Genomic DNA, 20,502 nt, shown 5'->3' with positions numbered 1-20,502 from the left:
GGTAAGACAAGGTAAAGTTAAATCTGTTAAAGAATGACGCCCACCTTGTTTGATGTGAGTTAAGTCTCTTGGCAGAACGCAGATACTCCAAGTTCTTGTGGTCCGTCCACACCAGGAAAGGTTGCTCCGCCCCCTCCAGCCAGTGACGCCACTCCTCCAGAGCCACCTTAACAGCCAACAGTTCTCTGTTTCCAACGTCATAATTCCTCTCTGCTCCCGAAAGCTTGCGGGACAGAAAAGAACAGGGATGAAGCCTCCCATCCTGGGAGGAACTTTGAGACAGAACGGCTCCTAAACCCACGTCCGAAGTGTCCACCTCCACCACGAACTGGCGTTGGGGGTCCGGCAGGATCAGCACAGGAGTAGTAGAAAAACTTTTCTTCAGGCGAGCAAACGACTGTTCCGCAGTGAGGTCATGAAGTGGAGCAGCCACAGTACTGAAGTTCCTGATGAACTTGCAGTAAAAGTTGGCAAAACCGAGAAACAGCTGCACCTGCTTGCAACAATGCGTGGGAGGAGTGGGCCACTCAGAAACTGCCCTAACCTTCTCCAAGTCCATACGAACTCCCCCTCCGAAACCACAAAACCCAGGAAGGACACCGTGGAAACGTGAAACTCACATTTTTCAGCCAGCTGATTGTCCATCAATCGTTGTAGCACCTGCTGCACATGCTGAACGTAGACAAGTAGACAAACACAAAAATGTTCAACATGTCTCTCAGAATGTCATTAACCAGTGAAAAAAAAACACAGATAAACGGTAATCACACAGGCGGGAAAGTAGACAAAGACGGGAAGACAAGTGACCAGGGATGTATACAAACAGTGGATTTCAAAATAAAACAGGAAGTCCAGAAAACAAACAAAACACAAAATAAGAGCGGAGCGGGCCTGAACATGACAGCTACAGGTCAGAAACATCGAATAATCTTTCATAATGTCAGCAGGGAAACTCCTCAAGGGTTTACTTCCTATGTAATTCGAACACTGAACACAGCGCAGAAAAATGGTGACAGTAACAATATAGTAATTGAATATCTTTATTCAATTAAATATCAGGTTATTTAAACAATAGAAATCAGTGCAATCAATTCAGTTTAACAAACTGCAGCCAGAGGATGAAAAACAGTGTGAAATAAGTACAAAACCACCGTAAAAAAGAATCAATTTAAGTTTTGAGATTGGTATCCTACTTAAACAAAATACTAACTTATGAAGGCAATGCTCCGGAAATAAAAAAAAAATAAGAATAAACAGATAAAACAGGAGAGCAGGGAAAATGTGTGGTAAAGAAATATAATTTACAAAGAAATGTACTTGACAAGATCTGTTAACATTGGCAGTAGAATATTGCTCCTTAGTAACATTTTTCAGCAAATTGTGTATTGGTATTTCTAAATTACAAGCTTACCAGCCGTTAACTGATGACACTAGAGAAATGACCCAACGGGGCGCCTGGATAGCTCAGTTGGTAGAGCGGTCACCCATTTACAGAGGTTTACTCCTCAACGCAGGGGGCCCAGATTCCGACCTGCAGCCCTTTGCTGCATGTCACTCCCCCCTTTCTCTCCCCTTTCATGTCTTCACCTGTCAAATTAAGGCTTAAAAATGCCCCAAAAAATATTCTTTAAAAAAAAGAAATGACCCTGAAATGAACGCTGCATGTCATAACCATGCTAAATACTCAATCTTAATATTCAGTGTGTTGACTTGCTTGAACACTGCTAAAGAGACCAAAGAATTGTGTTGTGTTCAAACTCTTGGGTGTTTGCTGACTGTGCTGTACAGTTCATATAAATCCTCAGCCTCTTGATTTCCTGATCTGTGAATGAAAAAACATACTTAGAGATTAATAAACTCAAAAAAATCACAATACTAATTAAGGACAGGTTAAAAAAAAAAACCAGATGCAACAGCAATAAAACCGTGGGAATAAAACATTGACCGTTCCAACCTTTGTGCAGCAAAGAACATTTTCTGATGGACTCACTCTGTAGTAGCACTAGCACTCTTAAAGTTGACAGTAGTGTACTCCACATCCTCGTCCTCCTCTTCCTCCTTGTGTCGGTGGGGCTGAGCTAGCCTGATGTTGGAGTAGAGAGCATCTTCCTGGTTTTTAGAGAAGCTCACGCTGGCATAGTAAAGGTCGTCCTGCTGCTCTGCTGGAGTTCTCTGGACTGGAGCTGAAGGGCTGTCATACACTGAACCCATGTTTTCCTGATGGGAAACATTGACAAGAGTCCTCAGCTACATAGGTAAGTGTTTAAAGGTCCCATATTGCGTTCATTTTTTAGATTCATACTTGTATTTTGGGTTTCTTCTAGAACACGTTTACATGCTTTAATTCTAAAAAGACACCCTATTTTCCTCATACTGTCTGTCTGAATATACCTCTATTCACCCTCTGTCTGAAACGCTCCGTTTTAGTGCCATCAAATGACAAGTACAAATGGAATTACAGTTGTTAACATCAGAAGTGTACAGAACCAAAGGTTTTGTATCAATAGTTTCTTTTTCCAGATGTCCAATGACCATTCCCTTTCGATAATATGTATATATGTATAGGAAAGAAAAACATACAATTTAACTTTTTACATCCAGAGGGGTATAGAAGCAAAAAGTAAATACATAAAATGAGAAATGTCTGTAGCAGTTTGGCATCGTTCAGTTGTGTTCACATCACTGAGTTACATTGGGAAACCTAAAGAAAAAAGAAATCAGATAAAAAGTGGACGTTCCTTCAGCTCATTACTTTGACGAAATCTGGTCTTAAAGGTCTGATGAATTGTACCCATTTTCCCCAGTGTTTCATGAATACGTCTAACTTTAGGTTGAGAGAAAAAGTAACCTTCTCCATAGTATATATATCTATTGTCACATCTATCCAATTATTTATTGTAGGTCCAATCTGTAGCATCCATCTTTTAGTTATGGCCTTTTTTCCTGCTGCCAATAATGCACCCATTCAATATTTGTCAATACCACTCAGTTCTGGGGGGATATACCCTAAGTACATGATTTTGCAATCAAATGGTATATGTATGTTAAAAACATCTTGTATTGCTTTATGTATATCTTTCCAATAACTTTTTTATGTTTGGACAGTCCCAGAACACATGGTAGTGACCTGCAGCCTGACAACCACAGTTCCGCCAGCACTGGGAATTACCATTATTTTGATGTACCTTCATGAGTGGAGTGATGAAATATCGAGCTATATTTTTCCAGCAGAATTCCTTCCATTCATGGGATTTTGTAGTTTTCCATTGTAATACACAGATATCCTCCCATTCATTGTCCATTATTGTTAGACCTCCTTCCCGTTCCCATTTGTCCTGTATGTATTTTGTTGAGGAAGTTTCTAAATTTTGCAGACTCTTATACAATTGGGAAATTGTAGTGTTTGATTTATGCGGATTAAGCATTTTAATACGTTTACAGTATTGATATAGCACCTCGACCTGCTTTATAATTAAAAAAAAGACATGACTAAATATGGGACCTTTAAGTATGATTTGTATTGGCCTGTAAATCAAAATCCTCATATTGTAAAGCATCTGTAGGTTTATATTTGAGGGGCTTGTTCTGCAATTCCAGTGAATTTACAAATACTTTCTCTGTTGTGGGATCAAGTCTCGTTTTCAAAGCCAAAAAGTGAACCACAGGTTTGAGGTCACTTCTGTTTTTGTCGGTGTAATGCCTACTCATCACCAGCAGAGGGAAATACAATTCAAGGATTGCCTAATTCCCCTTTATTTACAAACCCTATCATGTCTGAGTAGACGGAGAGGGTTATATTATTTCATACAGTGTCCCTGTCTCAGCACCTTATAATTTAGCAGAGGACATGAAGCATTATTCAAATGTCTCCAGGTGAGAGAGGACTCTGACTGAACTCTTCTTCTGACCTGAGCTTGGTTGTCTGGTCTCTCTCCAGGCTCGGTGGTTCGTTTCGAGGACCTCTTTCTTCTGGAAAGGAGAATGAATGAACAATCAAATTAATCATCAAATTACAATTCTAAACGACTAAATGAATTAAGGATGCATTACTGAATGTAATCACAGTAAAACTGAACTGCTCACCTAATAAATAGGAAGGCACAGAGGAATATGATAGCCAGGAAAATAGCAGTGATGGATCCAGCAGCTACTGATTTCATTGAACCTGGGAAACAGTGACGAAACCCAGACGATTCATTATGGAATTACAAGTAGTTTGGGTCCTTTAGCAACTGATAATTAGACATAAGATCATAGATCCTCAGACAGATGCATTCCACATAATGACTCATGTGTACTGTAGTTTTGCTTCCGGTTTTTGCTAACGTCCTATAATGTAAAAATGATCTTACCAATAATGTGTGTTAATGTGAGTTTTTATGAATGTCAAACCTCTGGATTAGTAATTATTGTTTTGTGCAAACATTTAATTTGCAAATGTATTCATATTGACATTTATTTGTCATCAGATAGGTAGATAAAGAACTGGAAGTTTAAGATCACGTGGAAATATGATTACCTGCTACAACAATCAGATGTAAGGTGGAGTTCTGACGTCCTCTTCTGTTCTGGGCTTCACAGTAATAATTCCCACTGTGTTCAGCTCTGATGTCAGTGATGGTGAAGATCTGTCCTGATGCTTTTGGTGAGTCTTCATTCTCCTTGTACCAGGTGTAGTTAGCTGCTGGGTTAGCATCACTGCTACAGGTCAGATTCACTGAACTGCCCTCCACTATCTCAGCAGAGGGACTCACTGACACAGAGGAACGCTTTGGACCATCTGGAGGAGAAAAGAGGGACTAATTATGAATCTTTATTTAGGCATGGATCGCCAACAGCTAGGAGGAGCAACACAAGTATTGTGGTGACTATGTTCCACCTACTTTATAAATCCTGCTTCATGAGACAGGAGCTTATCATTTTAAAGTCTTCTGTCTTGCACTGATTGATTTATTGTCTACTGCATGTGTGAAATACAATATGTTTTTTGTGTGGAGCATAAAAAGACAAATAAAGGAATGTTGACTCTTGTTGCCTCGAAGCTAGCTGGCAGGCTAAAGTAACCACTAATAGACCTGTACATGAATCAGGTGTCCTCTACAGTCTTAGTGGCCTCCCTCGTGCATCACAAAGAATGTAAGTGACCCAAAATCTTCTCACATTGTGGATAAAATAGTATTTCTCCTCAGTTTGTGAAGGAATGTGCCTGCTAGGAATATTCAGGGAAACGGTGCCAGGATTGTGTTAACGCTGACAAAATTGTGCTTGGGTTTAAGCTTTTGCCAAGTTTTTAGGTAAATAATGGCCCAAAGACATTTACTCATGTAAAATAATAAGTAGGTTTTAATGTTTAATGTTTTATACTTACACTGGACATCTATGAATTGAGATGTAGAGTTGATGTGTCCGTGCTGATTCTCAGACTTGCAGTAGTAGTTCCCGCTGTCCTCAGAGCTGATGGAGGTGAAATGGTAGATGCCATGTTGTCCATGAGGCAGTGTTTGGTTCTCCTTGTACCAGGTGTAGTTAGCTGCTGGGTTAGCATCACTGCTACAGGTCAGAGTCACTGAACTGCCCTCCACTATCTCAGCAAAGGGACTCACTGACACAGAGGGAAGCTTTGGACCATCTGGAGGAGATGTGTTAACAGAGATTACTCTAGGTTAAAGGTGACTCACTGCAGAATAACACATGGTATTTAAATTACTAACTCTGTGTAGCTCTGTGTAGTCTATCAGCATTTTAGACTTTGAAGGTGGTCTGACTACATTGATGTGTGATGGTTTGAGTCCTAAAACTGCACAAAACCCCTAAAATCTCCTGGAGCTGCTCAGTGAATATCAGAAGACTGTGAATGGGAAGCAAGAGCTGAAGAAAGTAGTTATGATCAGTACATATCCTTTCCTGTAAAGACTGGACAGATTTAAGCTTTTTAATTTTAAATAAACTGTTTCACTCACATTTCACATTAGCAGAGAAGTCGTTAGATATCCTCCTCCCCAGCTCATTCTCAGCTGTACAGTAATACTGTCCAGAGTCAGAGGACCGGATGGAGCTGAAGACGAGATGTGGTTCTTCACTGAGACGTTGAAGGTTTAGATTTATATTTGTCTTGTACCAGGTGTATCTAGCTGCTGGGTTAGCATCACTGCTACAGGTCAGAGTCACTGAACTGCCCTCCACTATCTCAGCAGAGGGACTCACTGACACAGAGGGAAGCTTTGGACCATCTGGAGGAGACATTAACATGAATAACTTAATCAAGATAAGACTATATAGACCATTGACTATTTTAATTATTACCTTTGTTTCTTTTAAACTATCCCTATTATTTGTCCCGGCAGCTGTCCAGAGTGCAGATCACTTCCTTGTCATGTTTTGTAAATAATTCTGCTGATTCTGTTGTTGGTGAGGAGTGAACCGTGAGTTTTATTTTGGAAAAAGGCTCATATCAATATTTCCATTGGGCCATCTCCATGAATTAGAAAAATACAACAAACTACCTCCTAATATTTCTTTATACTCACAGCTGTTGCATCATTAACTACACACGTGTTATCTTTACAAGACTGAACATAAATATTCAGTCTTGTTTGTGTTCAGATGCTGTTTTAGCTTTGTTGTTACAGTTTGCAGATGTTACCGGCCAGTTTCATATTATTTGATCAAGTCCCTGTGGTTATAGTAGCAGTCATGTTGTGCATTCTGTTGAGTCAGTATCTGTTCTCTGTGAGATGACAATAAATGTGAATATAATCAAATGGTTTTCAGATTTATCCTTACTAACATAAATACTGTCATGAATAAATCTTCAGAAACTCCATTTTAAAGTTTAAAATCAAACTTACAAGCTGACAGTATGGATTCTGTTTCAGTCCAAAACTGTTCAATTAACTGCAGTTTAGAGCTTTTGGCCATGACATCATAAATCATCAAGTAATGGAGCATCTCAATAACAGAATTATTAAACATAAAATGTGTTCACATATTTTACAGTTCAAATCGTCCTGAAATAATAATAGGAAAGAATTTTGAAATGTAACATCAGAACATATCTGTAGTATATCTGAATATTTCTACTACTGGAGTGATTTTTGTTTCTATGACAAAAGACTTCAGATTACGTCTGTAATTGTCATTGTATGGAAAGTCGACGGACAAGTGTGAATGCCCTTCCTCTCCCGTCATCTCGGTGGTGGCCAACACCATTTGTTTGGGAGGGCGAGGGTCAAGCCAGCCTCATCACCGTAAGACCAGACACTGGGCGGCTGGGCAGAGCACGGGACTGGAAGCTGCTGGTAAGAAACTCTGCTTCCCAGCTGAGATCGCAGCTACCAACCTGCGACCAGACCTTGTTCTGTGGTCAGCCTCGCTCAAGCTTGTTTACATCACTGAGCTCACTGTGTGACAACCCAAAGGGTGCCATCACTCAATTGACCACCCCACAGAGTCTCATCGGTGCCTCAAGTATGATTCATTGAGGGATATCAACATCTAGTCCTACACAACAGATCTTTGTATTGTAATGTCAGTGTGTTTGTGTCCTGACACAGTAAACTCACACACTGAAGGAGAGGGGAACTTCTCATGTCTTTTCAACGCACAGGAGAAGACGTCTGTGGGATTAAACCAGGTTCTATAAGTAGATGTCTCCACCCAGGTAATGTGTTCTCTGTTCTTGAACCAGACGTAGGAGAGACCACCAGCTGGACTGCAGCTGCTGTGACACTTCAGCTCTGCATAGGTCTGAGACTGATAGACTCTGATCACCTCAACCTGCAGAGCTGGATATGAGAACAAAAATCTATATTTTATCACAGGTTCTAAAAAAAAAAATAAAGATTTACATACACATCAGCACAACAGTTACAAATCCTAGAAGTAGTAATGACCATTAGTATTTATTTAATATTATTTATATATATATAATTATTTAAGTTATAATCCGTGTTTTTAAATGTACTGTGTTGGTGTATTTACATCAGTTTGTGTTGATCAGTACCTGTGACAGTCAGAGTTGTTCCAGGTAAACTACTCCATTCAAAGTTTGGTGTTATGAACTTGAAGTGATACTCAGCTGAGTCTCTCTCTCTCAGGTCAGAGATTCTCAGAGTGGAGCGTCCTCTCTCTGTTTCAACATGAACACGACCTGCATACTGGGGGTCTGTACTAAGGTCTTCAGGCTGGGAAGGATTCTGTCCTCGATGATTACGCTCACGCCTGAACCAGAATGTTGATTTTTCATGATAATTGTAGCTGTTGTACAAACAAGAAATGTCCACTGAAGAGCCTTCGGAGGCGCAGATGCTTCTCTCAGTGTACGTCACTCTGTTGCAGGATTCACCTCGGACACCTGAAAGATAAAACCATTTTGACCGTTTGTAAACCAGAGTCTGTGAGGGATCACAATAGGAATGTCCATATTAAAACTACACTACATGAAGTTATAAGGCTCCACTAAATGGTGTTGTGTTGGAAGAATGTTGAGTAAACTCACACACTGAAGGAGAAGGGAAATCCTTATATCCTTGAAGAGCACAGGAATAGCTGTCTGAATGATACAAAGGGTTTAAATAATAAGATGTTTGTGCCTGAATTTCCTGTCCATTCTTGTACCAGACATAGGAAAGATTATTAGGTAGACGACAACTGGTCTGACACTCCAGCCTGTTAGAATACCATGTCTTCACCTGGAGACCTGGATCTGTGAAGAAGGAACATGAATGTTATGTTAGACAACACTGTCAACATACAACAACTGTTTTATTAAACTGTCAACTAACAACTGCAAATAAACACACAACACATTTATATTATTTGGAAATAATTAACATATGAATAGAAATGTTACCTGCTGTGACAGACAAAGTGACTCCAGGTGAACCGGTATATCTTCCACCTTCTTGGTTTGTTGTGAACATGAACTTGTACTCAGCTGAGTCTCTCTCTCTCAGGTCTGAGATTATCAGACTACAGTCCTTGTTATTATAACTGTGCTGCACACGACCTGAATATTCTGAGTCTGTTATCAGATCTACAGGTTCACCATTATTCATTTTAATAAACCATAATGTTCTCTTAACTCTAGTAGCCCTGTTTTTCCATCTGTATGAGTATCTGTAGCTGCAGCGTATGTTGACTGTTGATCCTTTAACAGCACAGATCTGAGTAGAGGTGTAAGTCACTCCCCAGCCATACTGACCCTGTATCACTGTAACACAGAGAACATCAGGAGGCACAATCAGACTCAGAACTACATCAGGAGACAGACTTACATGTAGTGAAGGCGCTTCAGTGTGTGAAGCTACATTTCCCAAAACTACTTCTGCTCTCACACTTTCCACTCACATCCCAAGTCAGTGTGAGACAAAGATAATCTAATAATACCAACTTGTTTTGTGGTTTTTGGGGACGTGGACAAACTTTACTAAACTCAGTCTGCTTTACTAGAACTGAGCTTAACACTGTATCACACAGGCTTTTCTTATAATTGTACTTCTTTGTTGGGGACTTTCTAATGTCTGTTTTTAAAAATGTGTACATAAATCAAGAATTAATGTTATTTTTTGTTTATGCCAAAGTGAACAGAGGAATGTTGGAATATGCAAATAGTTAAGTTTTACATGAGAATTTATAATGCTAAGGAACAGTCACAGCTGAACACATGATCTCTGCTCTGCAGTTAATCTCTAGGTGTACTGAGGCAGGACATCATACAGAGGGTGCAGTGAAGGAACAGCAATGTATTGAACCTGTGAACAAAATAAAAAGGCAGAAGATTAAATATTAGAAGTGTGAAGTGTGCGGAAATAAAAGAATCTGCATTGCTCGGTTGCTTTTCTGTCTGTGGTCACTCAGGCTACTGCAGAGTGTGAATGGAAACTGTAGAGAAATGCAGAACACTGAGGCGAGGCCAAATAGTGTGACATGTAGATAACACACACACACACACACAGTATATATATATATATATATATATATATATATATATATATATATATATATATATATATATATATATATATATACACATACATACACATATATTAGGGCTGTCAAACGATTAATTTTTTTTTATTGCGATTAATCGCTGAAGTTCTATAGTTAATCGTGATTAATCGCATGTTTTATCACATGATTAAAATTCTATTATTTTGCATTTCAGAACTGTTTTTAAGTACATATAAACAATGGAAAGCCATTCTTACCAGTGGATCTTGATTGGGAATCAAATGAATGCAAAGAAAGTGACTTTATTAACTTGATTTTAAGATTTGGATTTGTTTATTATTTATTTATTTACTGTAAACAAAAGAAAATGTGTGAATCTAGTCACACATTTTAATCTAGAGTCAAAATAGTGTGCAGTAACTCCTAAATAATTTGAATTACTCACTGACGTCCAGTGATCACCTTGCATCACTTTGCAGCAGTTCCAGTTTAGCTGCTTTCTCCGTGTCATACAGGATGCGTATGTGTGAAACTACTGTCCCCCTCGACGGCAATGTATAAGACGGGTCAGAACATGCCAACCGTAGTACGTCTTTAAGACCCGAGTGCTGACAGGTCTGCAGTTAGTTGCCACCCGTTTAGCCCGCTAGCAGGTAGCATCACGTTAACTGTACTACTATGCTTAGCTCTGTAGGTGGTAGCTCAAGCTTGACGTGCTTCGGTGATATTTTAATTCGGCTTTACACAACGTGCATATGGCTTTCGACTTGTCTACTAGCCGTCCTGGAGTTTTGGAAAATAAAAAGCGCCATTCAGGATTTCATTGCTGCTGTGTTTCTCCATCATGCCTGAAGCCAAAGCCCGTCTACGGAAAGCCGTTCCACTCCCTATTCAGCCCCATTGTACCGAATTTGATTGCAGTTCCACCAGAGTTCCACTGGGGGTGATCACGGTCCAGTGCTTATTAGAAATTATTTGCTGCAGCCTGCAGCAGCAGGATGTGTTAGGAGGAAGTGGCAGCTTGATTATAAGTAACGGTGCTGCAAAGGGTCAAAATAGTAGCCTGTTAGTCACGACGCAAAGCCGAGTGAAGTGTAAAATAAATTAATAAATGCCGGCATGCGATTAAAAAAAATTAATTGCGTCGTGTCGGCCGTTAATCGCATCGCGATTAACGCGTTAAGGCTGACAGCCCTTATATATATATATATATATATATATATATATATATATATATATATATATATATATATATATATATATATATACACATATATACACCCTATATATATATATATATATATATATATATATACACACACACATATCCCATTCAAAACACCATTTGATCGAAAAAACGAAAATACGGTCAATCTTAAAAGTGGCGTTTCCATCCTAATTATGCTTTTAAACAAAAGTTTGACTCGGGTACATTCACAAAAGGTTGCATTTTGGCGAAGTTTATGGATGGACAAAGCAGGCCAACCAACCCTAGCATACAGGGATCAATGGTGAGTTAGGGCCTTAAGATTTGTTATGAACCTCAGTGCTCCATGGTATACAGTATCTAAGAAGTGAAGGCATTAGGAAGATGCATATATATAAACAGCACCATAGTCAAACACAGACATAAAAGTAGCAGCAACAAGTTTCCTTTTTGCATCAAAAGAAAAGCGAGACTTATTTCTGAAATAATAACCCAGCCTCAGCTTCAACTTCTTCACAAGTTGCTGAATTTGAGGCTTAAAAGAGAGAGAATCGTCAATTAAGAATCGTAGGTATTTATATGAAGATACAGACTCAGTCACATTGCCCTCAAAGGTAAGAAAAGATGATCATGACTTTTGTTTTGTTAGGATTCAAAATCAATTTCAGCTCATGAAAGACTTACCAGAACTACATAAATAGCCACGCTATTGCATTTTATTTTCAGATTCAAAATGGCACCTTACCAGCACTTGCTGCACTTCTCCCAACACACAATATGAGACCAGAACGCCTCACAGGCATTCATTCCAGTTCCCTCATACAAAAACAACTATGGCCAGAAATCTGGAATTTTTTATAGATACACCAAAATTTGGAATGGCATTCCCCATTACATTAGAGCACTACCATCCATCACATATTTCAAAAAGGCACACAAACTATTTCTTCTCAACAGTTACACTTGCACACATTGATTGTTCATGTATTGTCCAAGTCTTGTTTGCACTGTCCATATTGTTGTTTTTCATTGTCTGTATCTGGCTAGCCCATACTAATATCCTGTACCTATGTTTTTGTCCTCATGTGCTGTAACTGTATTGTTGTTTTAGCTGTCCGTATCTGTCTAGTCCATGCAGATGTCCTGTACAAATGTTTCTGTCCTTATGTACTAAGTTGTGTTTAATGTTGTTTGTTTTGTTTCTGCAGAACAGGAACCAGCTGGAAACCAGTTTTTAAACTGAGTCAGGCCCGTTGATATTGTAACTTAATGTTACTTTTAACTTTCCTGTATAATAAATGAAAAGAAAGAAAGAAAAGTGTTGTAGTATCAATAATAAAAGCTGCTAAATGCCTTACAATATACTGTAAATGTAGATGTGCACTACAGTACCTTGTACAGAGAGAAGGAAGACAACAAATCCACTCGCTGCTGCTGTTAAACTCATAGCTGCTCCTCTCGTCTCTGTTAAATCAGCAGGTAGATCACATACATGAGAAATACTGTGTGTCAGTAACTCACAATAAACACGTCTACATTACAAAAGGGACGATGTAGTCTTTGAAGACAGAGTGTGTCTTCTGTGGTTGGTACAGTAGTGTTAAATAGATATCAAGCTCTTTAAAACCAGACTGACTTCCTTCCTCTTTACATCATTAATATGCATGAGCAGACAAATGTCTGTAAATCCCCAAGTTGAAATGAAGAAATGATTCTTACTGGTGTTTTTTTTAAACGATGCATTAAGTTCTTAAAATATAGTTTATGGAAATGAAGGGCAGGGAAGTGCCTCTAACACTTTTCATGAGAGGACAAGGTTCATCAAAAAACACTTCTTAATCACTCCTTTTTTCACCCTATATTGCAAGTCAGGTCCAATTTTATTCATATCCCCAGTCCTTATGATAAACGGGCCATAACTAGAGATACAATGTATGTAAAGCACTTTGGTCTGGGTATGCATAAACCTGCTATGAACAAAAACTGAAAGTGAAACTCTAATAAAACAGATTTGTTTTCAGTCATTTTACATTTTCTTTTCCAAAGTGTTGAGAGCCAAGCTGCACTGTTGCCCAACAGCTGAGGACGGGGTGTAGATTTCCTCAAGGCTCTCTAAAGGTTAGAATTATTTGGGTTTAATCTAATGTTGTGATCAGAGTGAACAGTGATCCCTAAAATAAGTGCATTGGAAAAGTTTAGTGTTGAGAGCAGATGTTAGGGTGTAGTTGGCATCTAGCATGTCACAGCTTCCTGTGTGAACCACTGGGAGGAGTTGTGGTCTAATTCAAAAGAACATCTTAGGTAAGAGGTGCACTTGATAATAATAATTACAAACCTGCTTCCGTCATTTCTGCAATAAGAGAAACCAGAACAAAAGTTAGTCAAATCAACAGCAACGATATGTTTAGATACTGAGATAAAACTATTACTGAGATAATAAGTAGGCAAAGAACATGGAAAGACAGATATACTATCTGGTGCTGGTCTGGAATGAAAGGAGAGGTAAAATCATGACAGTTGGAGAACAACAAAGTTTAATAAAGCAGTGGAGATGACACAAATACTCCATGTACATCTCAACAACAGATCTGTTAGAGAATGAGACCTTGTTAAAGGTCTGCAAGGTTTAAATCTAAATAAATCATAACCCCCCCCCCTCCCCCGTGTAGCACAAGTAACTGAACAACAACTAAATGGTGGTAGTTAATACATCTGATTTGATATACTGCTTTAGTAAAAAAACATATTACCTGGCTGACGATGGGAGCAGCAGGACGCAAAAAACGAAAGTTACTGTTGTACTATGTCTGGACATCTTACCGTGCCAAGGTTGTAATAAAGGTTTCCTAAATGCCACATTTGATGTCAGCTTACTAATTAATTGCGGGTTTTGTGTAGATTTGGACTTTTATACGTTTATTCCACTTTGTTTAAACGGCGAAGTGGAGAAAGCCTAGTGACGAGTCCATAGCAACCAGTTTGTGTGTTGAATATTACACAGAGTGCCTTGCTGAATGGTCTCAATATTTTATTTTTTTATTTCATTGTATATACTAGTTTACTAGAGGAGTAACTTAGTATTTGAAGTAATGCAGGAAGTGTGCATTTAGTTTCCATGCTTATTGTGTTTCCACAACTATGTTAGTGAGTGAATCTACTGAAATGGCCACCACACCATAACAGAGGAGTGGGATGTGTCAGATCAGAATGCAGAGGTTTAGTCTCATATGTCATAGCTGGTCATAGCTGGGTCATGTCTTTTTTGGCTAAAGGTCCCAAAACTCCTCCGGTGGGCCCTTAAGTAAATAACAAACAGTCCCTAACCAGATAAAATGATACTATGACAGTGGTGAACTCACACACTGAAAGAGAGCCACAATCCTCATGTCCTTTGAAAGCACATGAGATGGCGTCTCCAGGATTAAAGTAATCCGTGTGAGTAGACGTTTTCTCTGCCATATTTTTCAGTGCGTTCTTGAACCAGACGTAGGAAAGACCACCAGCTGGACTGCAGCGGCTGTGGCACTTCAGCTCTGCATAGGTCTGAGACTGATAGACTGTTGTTCTGATCAACTGCACCTGGAGATCTGCATATGAGAACAAAAAAACTATTTTATGTGATTGGACACTTTATAATCACAGGCATCTTAGTCTATATCAACGACGTTCCACTTCTGGGATTGCTCTGTTGCTGCCGGAAATTCTGCCGGATGCATGTCTTTTCGCCCGGATGTCCGGTACCTTCCGCTTTCTTTGTGTTGGAATTTTAAACTCCGGTGAGTTCATGAGGACTATGGTTAACTGCTCCTCAGATCTCTGCAGGGTAAATCCAGACAGCTAGCTAGACTATCTGTCCAATCTGAGTTTTCTCTTGCACGACTAAAACAACCTTTGAACGTACACATGTTCCACCAAAACAAGTTCCTTCCCGAGGCTATTTTGCAGCGGCACCACTGCTCTGTCCGGCACTTAGTGCCGCCCAAGACGATTGTGATTGGTTTGAAGAAATGCCAATAAACCAGGGCACGTTTTTCCTCCCATCCCAGAATGCTGTGTGGACTAGCCAGACCCTCCTCCGCGGCGCTGTGGAGGATGGTCTGGCAAAGCGAGGCTACAGGCATCTATACCCAACAAATAGGTCACAATTCCTTGTCGTACGCCAAAAAAACAAAAACATCATACTATACATACTCATAATGTAGAATTATTGTCAACATGTTTTTAAATGTCAGTTTGTGTTGATCAGTACCTGTGACAGTCAGAGTTGTTCCAGGTAAACTACTCCTCCATTCAAAGCTTGGTGTTATGAACTTGAAGTGATACTCAGCTGAGTCTCTCTCTCTCAGGTCAGAGATTCTCAGAGTGGAGCGTCCTCTCTCTGTTTCAACATGAACACGACCTGCATACTGGGGGTCTGTACTAAGGTCTTCAGGCTGGGAAGGATTCTGCCACTGACGAACTACGATCAGGACTGAACCAGAATGTAGATTCAACTTGATCTTCATAACTGTGATACGTGCAAGAAATGTCCAATGAAGAGCCTTTAGAAACGCAGATGCTTCTGGCTGTGTATGTCACTCTGTTACAGATTTGACCAAAGACACTTTGTGTCATTTCCCTCAGTCTCTTTGATTCTGTTTACGCCTACCCTACCGACATCACTAACATCAATTTGTTGCCTCTTTCGAGGTGGAAGGAGTATAACATTTGTTATCCTCAACATTAGTTGTGTTTTGTTTTCAGAATGATTACAACAGTTGGAGAACAATTAGATACAACATAGGATGTAGGCTCTACAGGATGATTCTTTCCCTCGGAAACTATCGTGTTTTTCCCAAATGATGTACAGATTTTTAGACATTCTATTATCAAATGGCTTGAAAAATAGTGCACATAGCTGCCGTAAATGGAGCATACCCACGGCATACCCCTAGATTTAGGCTGAGACCAGAATGTTTACATCTGGCTCCGCCCCTGATCACAGTGTCTGTCTGTGTAAACACTGTGCTGCGCTTAGAGCATGACTTTCTAAATGTGTTTCAAAAAGGAGATGTGAGAATAGCTTGACCGCAGAATACTATTTTGGTGGTGTGCTGATAGAGAAGGCAGGGGTGATTCTATTCTATTAATACGTGTGCTTAACTTTAGTTCAGCATGAAGTTCAGTGTGTTGGATATGTAGTATGGTCAAATGTGATAATGCAGACCGCAGCTTGAGCTTTGTTTGACAAACTGTGTCTAAGCAATAGAAAAAAAAAAACAGTGAAAAAGCTCCACCAGATGGCTTCTGTTATAGTGAAAGACAGTTGAGTAAACTCACACACTGGAGGAGCAGAGAAATCTGCATGTCCTTTCACAGCACAGGAATAACTCTGCAGGATCAACGTAGTCTGAATATGAGGATGATGTTTCCTCCTGAATTTTCTGCCCGTTCTTGTACCAGATGTAGGATGGACGATCAGGTAGATGACAAGTGCTTTGACAAAACTGCTGAGCCCAGGTAAAAACCGATCTTCTCACCTGCACCCGGAGATCTGGATCTGTGAAGAAGGAGCAAACTGTCAGCATTCACAAACGTGCAAATACACAATAATTAATGGTAGGGCTGCACAATATATCGTTTTTTATCGTCAGCACGATATCAACTTGCGCAATAAACATATCCAATCCATTTTATCTATATAGCACATTTAAAAAACAGAGGTTTACAAAGTGCTGAACAAGAGATAACACATAAAAACACATATAAACACATAGAACACATCAATCAACATATGATCACACAGTTCTCATGCTGGGTTAAAAGCCAAGGAATACAAGTGAGTTTTAAGACGAGATTTAAAAGATTCGAGGGTCGGGGCCAATTTGACCTGTGGAGGTAGCTCATTCCACAGTTTAGGGGCTGCAGCTGAAAAAGCGCGGTCGCCCCTGGTTTTTAAATTGGTTTTTAGAGCGACCAGCCGAAGTTGATCAGTAGACCTAAGTGACCGTGAGGGGGTGTAAATTTGTAAGAGGTCTGAGACGTAGCGAGGTGCCAAACCATTTAGTGATTTAAAAACAAACAATAAGATCTTAAAATGTATTCTGAAATGGACCGGGAGCATATGTAGCGCGGCCAGGATTGGCCAGGATATTAGTGAAATATCGCAAAACACTGCAACATATCGCAAAAAGGCTGCAACATATAGCGAAAGGGCTGCGACTTATTGCAAAAGGCTGTGACATATTGCGAAAAGGCTGCAACATATCGCAAAAAGGCTGCAACATATAGCGAAAGGGCTGCGACTTATTGCGAAAGGCTGTGACATATTGCGAAAAGGCTGCAACTGATCGCGAAATGATGTGACATATCGCGAAAGGGCTGCGACTTATCGCGAAAGTCTGCGACATATCGCAAAAGGGCAGCAACATATTGCAAAAAGGCTGACTTATCGCGAAAGGCTGTGACTTATCGCGAAAGGCTGTGACTTATCGCGAAAGGCTGTGACTTATCGCGAAAGGCTGTGACTTATCGCGAAAGGCTGTGACTTATCGCGAAAGGCTGTGACTTATCGCGAAAGGCTGTGACTTATCGCGAAAGGCTGTGACTTAACGCGAAAGTGGTGCGACATATCGCGAAAATGTTACCTGTGACAGATAAAGTGACTCCCGGTGAACCTTTGAATCTCCCGACTCGTCTGTGTTTGAACCTGAACTTGTACTCAGCAGAGTCGCTCTCTCTCAGGTTTGTGATTGTCAGAGTGCAGCTCTTCTCGTGACACCTGTACTGCACACGACCTGAATACTTTGAGTCTGCTCTCAGATCCACAGGTCCGTCTTCCTGCATTTCAGTAAACCATAATATGTTCTCCACTGGGACAGGACGTCTTTTTACTGTGGATGGCTGTCTGCAGGTGCAGCGTATGTCCACTGTTGATCCTCTCACGGCACACATCTGAGCAGAAATGTAAGTCACCCCATTCCTGCTTTGTGCCACTGTAACACAGAACATTACAAAAGCATCAGAAACCACAATTCACAATATGTAACATAAGATGAAGTCTGATTTGGGGGAAAGATAACATCAGCAAGCAAAAATACAGAAAAGGTGTTCTATTTTACAGACTGTAAAGGAACAAACAAGGGAAGATACAGATGCTTTTTATATAAATACTGGTGCACTGAGGCAGGACATCATACAGGCTGAAGGTGTAGGGATGGATCTTGATTGCATTGGACATGCAAACTCTAATACAGTTTGACTGACTATGATTAAATGTCATACTAGTCATTCTTAGAAAGGTGTGGTCTGTTTTGCTTGGTTCATTTCCTCTCTGTGGACTGCAGATAAACATAGAGGCACACTGAGTCATGGCTGGGCAATTATCCACAGCTAGAGATAATAAGATAGCTAACAAAAACAAAAAGATAACTATACAAAAGAGATATCTTAGCATAGACAAAAACATTTCCTGTTGAGCTAGAAAGCAGAATGGGGATTTCCATTGTCATAAAAGTATTTTACCAGTACAAACTATATTCTTTTTTTTTACACCTCAAAGATACAGGCAGTGACTTGAATTTGAATTTTAAAAGCAAGAAACTGTTTGGTCTCGGGTTAGGCTGACCATCTCGACACACAACAACTAATGTGTACTGCTGGATATGTCCTATCAGCATTGTTCATAACAGACTTTGCTTTTCTTAGATCTTTAGTGGGGCAAAAATGTAAGGCTTGTTGTTGACTCACTTTGTACGGCTGCACATTGCCATACCTGTTATATTGCTAAACTTGTATCATCTTAAGTTGCACTTTGTCAGCTGTAGCTGTATTCAGAGCTAAAATACTGCAACATGCAGATCCACAGTTACGTCAACATTCTAGCGTTTTAGTATGTAACTATGTTAGCATTATGCTCCAAGTGCCACTGAGTTATACTAATGTTAGCATGTCAACAACAAACTCTAAAATGCTGACATTTAGCTTGTCAAACTATGTAAGCATTACTCCAAGTGCTTCTGCACAATGCTAACCTTAGCATGTTAGTATGCCAACCATTGAGCTAAGATTTAGCTGGCATGTTGGCAAATGCTACCATTGTTAATATCATAACACGCTTAGCCTTAAAGATAGCATACCATACTAAAACTATATCAAAAATACAGGCAGCTTTTAAAGCAAGCAGAAATGCGAGGCTGTTTTTACTAACATTTGATGTTTATGAAGAATTTTGTAAAGTTCTGCTGCTTTCACATCATATGGAAGTTGCTGTATTACAGGTTTCTTACTTATGATGTATATCCAACTTAAAACAAAGCAAATGTTGGTGTCTCAGATCAGCCAAAATCCACTATTTGAGATAACAATACCAGGAGACAATAACATGTAAATGTCATTTTCCCATTAATGTTTAGGTAAAAATATACAGTGATATGTTGTGGAAAAAATAAAGTTTACAGAAAGACAAGTGGATGTTTGGAGTGTTTTAAAGGTCTGTAACGAACTGCATCTCATAACACATTATTTCTAGAACAGTCGTAAACTGAGAGTTCAAACCAACCTTCCTCTGAATTTCTTCGAGTCAACTGAATAAATGTGATAAATTCACTAAAATGTAAATGTACAGTACCTGTCATGGAGAGAAAGAGGACAAAACATCCACTCGTTGCTGCTGTTAAACCCATAGCAGCTCTTCTCATCTCTCTGTTTGTTAAAACACACCATCAGGTAGATCTTGTACGGGACACATAATGTGCATCTACAGTATGTCAACTTCAGAAGGATGTGGTTTTGAAATAAAAAACTGTTTGTGATGATTGTGGTTGGTACTAACAGAGTTTTACAAAACAGAGACTAGATTGGTCAAACCTGTCACGGCTTTCTTCCGCTTCACATTATTGGAAAACAAAACTTAAGAATACTTTTTTGAGCCTGTAAGCAAATGCACTGCTCATATTGTGTATATACCCCAGCCTAACAATAATGGAGGGAACTATTTGAAGACATGTTTTTAATCTCTGCTTAAGTAGGCTACCTGTTGTGACAGTTCAGATCAAATTTAGTAGCATGCCATCAGTCCCAAACAGGGCCAATTATGTATAGAATAGGACTGGGTTAAATCATCTAAAGAGACATCAAATGGCATGGGAAGATACAATGGCCACAATTTCAAATGGATTTTTCAGATTTACAGTTCACCTTGAAATTGAAATATTCAAGAATTTAATTAAATGTTATGTATAGTGTCAAATCATAACCTAATTTGTCTGTGGAGGTTCTCAGTCATCCAGGTCGTAATAGTTCTCTAATAGCAAAGGCAACATTTGAATTCTTATCATTTCTAATGTGTTAGTTGGGATTTGAAA

At 39.5% G+C, this 20,502-nt stretch overlaps 2 protein-coding genes across 8 annotated transcripts; both read right to left on the bottom strand.

The window, feature by feature from the left end:
- Positions 1 to 1,026: 1,026 nt before the first annotated feature.
- LOC144533044 (B-cell receptor CD22-like) lies at positions 1,027 to 15,500 on the bottom strand. 7 transcript variants are annotated; one of them, XM_078274133.1, is made up of 14 exons: positions 14,518 to 15,500; positions 13,494 to 13,508; positions 12,551 to 12,622; positions 8,852 to 9,211; positions 8,498 to 8,704; positions 8,003 to 8,353; positions 7,563 to 7,784; positions 5,961 to 6,230; positions 5,369 to 5,629; positions 4,520 to 4,780; positions 4,084 to 4,165; positions 3,828 to 3,969; positions 1,991 to 2,217; positions 1,027 to 1,822 (listed from the first exon to the last, which is right to left on the bottom strand). In XM_078274133.1, the coding sequence occupies exons 2-14, from the start codon at positions 13,504 to 13,506 to the stop codon at positions 1,753 to 1,755; spliced, it is 2,538 nt and encodes an 845-aa protein (XP_078130259.1). In that variant the 5' UTR covers positions 13,507 to 13,508; positions 14,518 to 15,500; the 3' UTR covers positions 1,027 to 1,752. The 7 variants fall into 7 exon arrangements, with proteins under 7 accessions (XP_078130259.1, XP_078130286.1, XP_078130268.1 ...); XM_078274160.1 differs by lacking the exon at positions 14,518 to 15,500 and having other exon boundaries at positions 1,955 to 2,217; positions 13,494 to 13,784; XM_078274142.1 differs by lacking the exon at positions 14,518 to 15,500 and having other exon boundaries at positions 8,498 to 8,698; positions 13,494 to 13,784.
- On the bottom strand, positions 13,670 to 20,466 carry LOC144533103 (uncharacterized). Its single transcript, XM_078274253.1, has 4 exons — positions 19,767 to 20,466; positions 17,785 to 18,132; positions 16,478 to 16,697; positions 13,670 to 14,745 (listed from the first exon to the last, which is right to left on the bottom strand). Exons 1-4 carry the CDS (start codon positions 19,834 to 19,836, stop codon positions 14,580 to 14,582), a joined length of 804 nt encoding a protein of 267 aa, XP_078130379.1. The 5' UTR covers positions 19,837 to 20,466; the 3' UTR covers positions 13,670 to 14,579.
- Between the last annotated feature and the right edge of the window lie 36 nt (positions 20,467 to 20,502).

The sequence above is a fragment of the Sander vitreus genome, chromosome 2 (assembly GCF_031162955.1).
Source record: "Sander vitreus isolate 19-12246 chromosome 2, sanVit1, whole genome shotgun sequence".
Classification (NCBI taxonomy): Eukaryota; Metazoa; Chordata; class Actinopteri; order Perciformes; family Percidae; genus Sander; species Sander vitreus.
This window is presented reverse-complemented; position numbering and strand designations above follow the sequence as displayed.